The sequence below is a fragment of the Tamandua tetradactyla genome, chromosome 1 (genome assembly GCF_023851605.1).
Source record: "Tamandua tetradactyla isolate mTamTet1 chromosome 1, mTamTet1.pri, whole genome shotgun sequence".
NCBI classification, from domain to species: domain Eukaryota; kingdom Metazoa; phylum Chordata; class Mammalia; order Pilosa; family Myrmecophagidae; genus Tamandua; species Tamandua tetradactyla.
In genome coordinates this window covers 150,805,257-150,812,857 of record NC_135327.1, presented here as the reverse complement: position 1 = coordinate 150,812,857, position 7,601 = coordinate 150,805,257, and the positions used below count along the sequence as shown (strand labels likewise).

Genomic DNA, 7,601 nt, shown 5'->3' with positions numbered 1-7,601 from the left:
TTGAGCAACTTTCTTGTGTCCTGACCTATAAAACAGCCGTGGGGCCAAAAACACAGGTTCATTCACTTTCAGCCCTTAATTGCCTTCTCAACCACTAGTACTGTTCTGAGCCTACAGTAAGTGGTCAACAGTTGCTTGCTGAAAGCATATATTAACAAATGATGCTATTCTCCGATCCCTTGTAAATCCGGGCCTGGTTTTAGGCTCAACCGACACAGGCGCCCCAAGGGCTTACCTCCTGCCGGGGGCGGAGCTTCGCGTTGGGGTTAGGGGCGGAGCTTACTGCCGGGGTAGGGCGGGGCCGACGCCCGGACTTCCCCTGGGCTGAGCTGCGCAGCGGGTGCGGAGGGGGGACACCCGGCGGTGGGAGGGGGTTGGTCCCCTGGCCCTAGGAATGTGCCCCCTCGGCCGTCGAGGCTGGGCGGAGGTTGTTGGGAGGCTGAGGGCGGCTCGGTCGCAAGTCCTCCTGTGCCTGCGGCGGCCGCGAGCCTGTGTGCCTGCGTGTGTTTATCTAAAGGCCGGCGTGGCCGCCTCCTTTCCTCCTCCTCCTTCTTACCTCAGGTCGGAACTCCTGCCTAGGGCGGCGGCACGTGGCCCGGAATCTACCGGCTCCACCTCGCCGAGGGTGCGCCCCTAAAGTGCGTCCTCCCCCCGCCCCCCAAAGGGACGCCGCCGACCCCAAGCCCTGTCCGGGAGGGAGCGCTGTGAGGACGCGCTGTCTTCCATGGAAGCTGGGACCAAAGGGAGTTCCTAGGGTCTGAACAACAGGATTTTAAAGCACGTGTCTGTCTGTTGTTTTTACTTTTAGGGTTTTGGCCAAATTGGGCGAGGGCACAAAATAACCACTTACCCCTTCTCACCGAGGAAGCGCGGGAGAAAGGGTAAGTAAGGAGTGATAAGGGGTGGAAGGAGCTAAGACTTTATCCTCAGAGAGAGAAAGCGAGCAAACGAGAGAAAGCACAGTTCCTGTGGGAACTTGCGGCTACGTTTTGCCGTTTCATCAGGAACCTGAGGCCCACCTTCAAGGGCCACAGGCCCCAAGATCAAGCGATTTTATTTTTTAGGCGTAACTGCGTCTAGAGTTGGCTGGGAGTTGAGCAGCTTGGAGGAGATTCCTTTTAGTTGTTGTTTTTACCCTTCATCTCTTTTCACTTGGAACCTGGGTCCCCAAATTTTCTTGCCTCAGGCCCATTTCTTTTAACTATCTTTGATTAATCGCTGAGACAGCAATACTAGACAATCAAGGTCCTACTAGATAATTAATAGGAATTCTTCCCAGGGATCTTTACATTTTAAAAGAACTCCCCTGTAAAAATCCTTTAGAACCCCAAGACACAAAGTTAAGGTTATGTCACAAGTGATTAAGTTCTTTTGGGATCTTTTTTTTAGGGGGTGGTGGAAATTACCAGGTTGGATCTTTTTTCAATCAACTTTGGTACCCCTTGCATGCCTTTTTATTTCCTTCTGAAAAGTTGCAAAACAGCACATTGGAATCCATCTTTGAGGTTTGCTGTGATTTTCAGTATGGGCCTTTCATAAGTTCTTCTCTAGGACTTTCTCATCACTTCTCCAGTATGCCACCCCTCTCCCTCTTTTATTGATGAGATGAAATACATTTTCTCCCAATAGTTTGGGAGCTTATGTAGCTGGTATGTCATGTATGAATAAACGTTTTAAATTAGCTAAAATTCAGGTTGGCTGGAAAGAAGAATGTGGTAAACCATACTCTTGGATACTTGTATAGAAAAACTAGAGTTGCCCTTGACATTGGCAACTTGTATCCTAAAACTGTTTATTCATTTGTGCTCAAGTGGTAGGTGACCACGTAATTTATTTTATGAAACAGTTCATAAAACATAAAATATTGTTTTATGAAATATTTTAGGAAACAATTGTTTATTGGTGATGAGCCCATTCAGTAAGTCAATAGATATTTTCTCTCCTGCCATGTACCGAATAGGATAATTTTTTCAGTTGTTTCATATACTTGAAAAGGACCTGGTATTAGGAAACATGGAAAACGTTAAGGCTGACACACTTAGGAAAATCAGTACTGAAGTAGACTCAGCTTGCATGGGTTTTTGTACATTTAACCTCTTGTTTATATTGAAGTGAAAAAAGTTCTTTTGTCTTTTTCTGGTCCTGTGAGTTGTATAATCAAGTTATATAATATTGAATCTTCAATATATAATATTAAATCAAAATCAAGTTATATAATATTAAATCTTGCAAAGCTAAAAAAGTGATAAGTGAAAGTCTCCTATGAACCCACTCTCAAAGATGGCACTGTTAACAAGCTGGTGTTTATTTCCTCAACTATTGTTCCATATGTAAAATTACTATTTGGTAAACATTTGAAGGAAATTAATGCTTCATATTCTTGGCCATTTACTTCTTCTCCTCACCCTACCCAAGTCCACTATAGAAGTAGCATGAACTTAATACTTTTGTAGACATGGATTGGAATCCCGGCTTTTGGTTTATTAGTTTGGGCCAAACTTATCTGTTCCTTAACATCTCATCTGTCAAAACAGAATAATGCGTGCATACAAAAGATAACATACAGACAATCAATTTTTATTTTCTTCCATTTTCTCCATCACTTTCTTATGATTTTCCTTTTTGATTATGGAAAGCAATCTAGTACTTACTTAGGGATTAAGCTTCCCAGTATTTGCATTTTCTCAGGGATCACCTGTTATATCTGGCCCCGGATCATTCCACAGCCTTGCCTAGAGTGTCAGCTTGAAAAATGAAGGGAAAGGATTTCTATAATGTGTTTAAATGGCCCTGACACAGTTCCCAAAGTGAGAAAGACATACTGTCAAATTTAGCTGTTGGTTTAAATTTAGGATTTGTATTTCAGAAATGTCTTTGGTTTATAAGAATTACAATAAAAATGCTGATATTTCATGTCCAAACTGTCACGATTTTGCCAAGTTGTGGGTTTAATACATAGCTAAGCTGTGTATTTAGTGTTTCTAATACTGCTTTAGAAGCTGAGAAAGACAAGTCCACAGACATCTGATTTCACACCAGACATCTGGTTTGACTTTGTTAAAGAGAACATTTTTGTCAGTAGATTATGGGCACACTATGCCGCAGTTTGTAGCATTTCTGTCATAAGCTATTGTTTTTAGGGTTTCGTATGATGTTTTATTTAAATGACAGCACACTAAAAATGAGCACCTAGTCAGATAAGCACATTTCCCATGGATATCTTCTAGTGTCATTGTACTTACAAGTTAACAAGGTAAAATAGCTCTGTCCTTGGTGATTTTTATATTAGGAGTTTTTTATTTGTTTTATTTTTTTTGCATGGGCAGGCACTGGGAATTGAACATGGGTCTCTGGCATGGCAGGTGAGAACTCTACCACTGAGCCACCATGTCCTGCCCTATATTAGGAGTTTTTTGTGGAAGAAGAATACACCTAAAAGCCTTACTTAAGAACCCACTGTACAGTGATGTTAACATAAAATTGTGAATGTAATTAATATCCCTGAATTGTACACAAGGAAATGGGTTTAATGGGAAATTTTGGGTTGTATGTGACACCACAGTGAAAATTAAAAATCCAAACAAAATATAAAGTCCCCAAATTAGAGCCATCCCAGTGTGGGTAGGGAAAGAAACCCATTGTATTCCAAAAGTTCATTTTCAAGTCTGTTGTTTGTAATGTTTAAATAACATTTAGATTTCCAGGCCAGAACCCCAAAGCTTTTTATTTTTTTTTAACTCATTTTGTACCTGTTAGGTAATAGTGGTACTGTATCTTCCAACCAATGTTTCCAATAGTGTTTTGGAGGAAAATGTACACTGAGTTTCAACCTTAAATGGCTGGGCCAGGTCCCCTCCATTTTGAAGTAGTGAGGAGTGTAGAAAAACTCTGGAGGCTGTCATTCCTGGGTTCCTGGAGGGTAGAAGGGGTGGGTTTTGTGATCAGTTAGGTATGTGATATTGGACATAAATTCCTCATCTGTAAAATGGCATAATTACTCTTGAGGATTCTGTGAGATGTTTATAAGTAGCATAATGCCTGCCACAAAATAGGTTCTCTAAAAATAGTTGGATTCACTTTCCTTTAGGTCCTGACCAAAGAACGAAGCCTTCCCTTCTCTCACATTCTAGACTAACCCACTGGCAAGGGTTTATGACTCAGAGAATTGTGGGATTTGGAAAGGGATGTGGAAAGCCATGAGAAAAAGTGGGTTAGTGAAAATATAAAGATGAAAAACCACTGTCCTGGACCAAGGAGCTTAGAAAGTAGGACAGTAGACATGTAAATCAAGAATTCAAATATTTTCCATATTGAATATAAGTACAAAGAATGCCAATGTGGGCTCTTGACCTAGACTGGAAATGCCAGGGAAGGGTTTTAGCCAAGGTTATATTGGAGTTGATACTTGAAGGCTGAGTAAAGTAGGAGTGGCAGGTTGAAAAGCAGCAGTGAGCATTTCCAGGTGGAGCTAATAGCAGGAGTAGTTGTGTGGCATTATGATATCATCATGTGTTTTGGGAACTGTATGTAGGTCTGTTATATTGGAGGTTGAAGGGCCAGGTGAGTGAGAAACATTGAACCTGGATAACTAATTCGAGTGCATAACGTATGTCATACATAGTAGCAAGCCAAGAATTGTGAGTAGGGGAATGCCGTGTAAGATCATCCAGGGTGCTGGGTAGATTGGGGGTGGGATGAGGATGAGAGGTGGGGATATGGCAAAATTGGAAGCCAGAACAAGCATTGAATTAGTATGATAAGAGGGTAGGAGTGAGAATGTTTAGGAAAAATATTTAGGAGAAAGAATTAACTTGTCTTTGTGATGGTTTGAATGTAAAAGTTATGGAAAGTGAGAACACTAGTATGACTCCCACTTTCCTGGGTGGTCACGGGGAATGTGGAGGAAGCAGTGTGAGGGAGAAGATGAAGAATTCAGTTTTGGGTGTTTTGTGTTTTAAGTGCTTGTGGGTGTATCATTGGAGGATTGGAGTTGTCTAGATGGCAGCTGGAAATAATATTCTGGAGCTCACAAGAATTGTGGAGGCTGGGTATACAGATTTCTGAGGTCTTATCATACTGGTAGCAGTTGGAGGCATGGGGGAGAATAGAAATGCTTAGAGCAGTGTATAGAAAGATAAAAGGGCTAAAAGTAAGCCTTAGAAGAAATGTAATTTAAGGGACAAATCAAGAAGGAGTAGGATGCAAAAATACTGAAGGAGAGTGGCCAGAGAAGTTGGGAGAAAAGAGTGGAGCATTTCAGGCCAAGGGCAGAGAGAGGTTCAAGAAGAGCTAGCTGAGTTAACATTTGATACTACAGATCAAGTATGTTGCAGACTGCAAAGTGCCTACTAGAAGTCATAGGTTTCTATGGTGTAGTTGGGGCAGAAACTCAACTGCTCTGGGTAGAGGAATGAATTGGGGAATAAGGAAGGGTGGACAAGAGAGTGCATGTGCTTGGGTCTCTGCAGAGAGATTAATGTTCTTCAGTTCGGATTTTTAAACACTGTCTAGGGAATTCAACTCTGTGACCGTGAATTTTAAAAACCACTGCTGTAGTTTTTCTTATTTAATATGAGAGAGAGTACATGTTTTTATGCTGAGGAGAGGAAGCCCCATAGAAAAAGAGTTGTTGTGTTGTATACCTGTTCCTTTGTTATCACACTTTTCTTGTGAATACAATCAGGCTGTCCCTATGTTTGCCCAATTCTTCCTGCTTTTTTTGTTCACACCTGACACTGCCCTTAAATTCAGGGCTTTTTCCTAGCCCCAGGTTTCACTGCTTTTTTGTTCTTACCACATCTGGACTTTTTTTTTTTTTTGGCTTTTAAAAAGGGAAATTTATTAAGTTACAAATTTGTAGTTCTAAGGTTGAGAAAATGTCTATAAAAATGTCCAAATTAAGGCACCCACAAGATGTTACCTTCGCTCAAGAAAGGCCGATGAAGTTAGGGTTTATCTCTCAACTGGAAAGGCACATGGCAAACATGGCAACGTCTGCTACCTTTCTTTCCAGGCTTCTTGTTTCATGAAGCTCTCTATGGGCTATTTTCCTTCTTCATCTCCAGAGGTCTCTAGCTGCATGGGCTCATGGTTCTCATTGCTCTCTTGTTGTTCTAAAAGGGACTCTCTCCAAAACACTTCCTTTTTAAAGGATTCCAGTAAACTAATCAAGGCCCACCTAGAATGGGTGGAGTCACATCTCCCTCTATTCAAAAGTTAATACCCACAATTGGGCAAGTCACATTTCTGTGGAGATAATCTAATCAAGTTTACATCTGGACTTTTTGAGTACATTATTCTCTAACCTAATCTGGTTGTCAGGGAAAAATTCCCTTTTCCTTTATCAACAATTTTAGAAGATTTTAAGGGATTGTACTAGGCAGCTAAGGGGAAATAACTAAACCAAACATTCTGTATCATTCTGTTTACTTATGGTAAGGTGTCTGTGTGGGAATATTTAGAGAATAAGGTATGCGTTAGCTTGCATATAGAGATAGCAGCATTTCTCCCTTTGTGGTATAAACTTCCTGTGATTTTGCATCACTGATATATTACTTATTAGACACCTAAAACTTACCAGAGTAATTACATCAGAATTTCTGAAAGATAAGGTCTAGGCATTGAGAGTTTTAAAAACTTCCCACGTTTCTAATTGTAGTCAGGGTAGAGATCCACTAGGCTAAAATGTGGAGCCTCAGAAAAGTCTGGGATTTGGAGCCAGAAATTGTGGGTTAGATTTTTGCAATTTTTAAAATAGTTATGGGCCCTTGGCAAAGTTACTTAGATCTCTGTAAGCCCAATCAGTCTTTGGCAAATACAGTTAGTAGCATACTTGTCCTATATATCTTGTAGGGTTGTGCAGGTCAAAAGAGGTAATTTGTGTGAAGGAGCACGACAAAGTGCCATGCAGATGTGGTTATAACAATGAAATGTCATGTTGACCATCTCCAAGAGTAGACAAGCCAACAGCGACCCACCTTGTCCTACAAAATGCTAACGATTTTATGAATTGAGATTTAAGATTTCACCATCAGGATCATTTTGATGATGTAATTTACTATATGTGGGTAATGCTAAAAAGTCAGTGTAGACACAAAAAAAGCAAATCTTTAAACAATTAGCCATTGAACACTTCCAATTTGACTGTTAATTGCTAATTGTTTAAACTTGAAAGTTTGTTGTGATTGTTTGTGAAGTGCATAAATAATCAGTCAGTAATTTAAATGTTTACTATTAAAATGCTATAAATAGGTGCTTATTTTTAAGATCTGTTCATTAAATAAACATGGATCTTACAGAAGATAATAAAGGCCCTCACAAAGCACCCCTTGCATTGTAACATATTCAATTATATTACAGGTGCCATCATGTTTCTTAAATATACAAGGACACAGGATATGTCACTGTAATGTGTGAAGCCCGTTACATTGGTGTCAGTCATATAGAATAATCATCCTCATAGTATTATAACTTTCATTTTACTTGAGAGGTGATACTGTTCAATGTCAAGGAAGCTGACCACATAAGGTTGGTTTCTCTATTCGCTACTATACTATAGCTCTCTGAGCTCTGTAAATTCAAATGGATATGTATTAGTTCTC

The 7,601-nt window shown here is 40.3% G+C and overlaps 1 protein-coding gene across 23 annotated transcripts in view; it reads left to right on the top strand.

Moving 5' to 3' along the window:
• The first annotated feature begins 289 nt into the window (after positions 1-289).
• Positions 290-7,601, top strand: part of IMMP2L (inner mitochondrial membrane peptidase subunit 2) — a 980,891-nt gene continuing 973,579 nt past the window's right edge. For 3 of the 23 annotated variants that reach the window (XM_077168327.1, XM_077168410.1, XM_077168282.1), the window contains exon 1: positions 4,568-4,656. In XM_077168327.1, the coding sequence (XP_077024442.1) occupies positions 4,650-4,656 (7 nt within the window). In that variant the 5' untranslated portion in view covers positions 4,568-4,649. The other 20 variants (XM_077168063.1, XM_077168631.1, XM_077168560.1 and 17 more) reach the window with 16 other exon arrangements.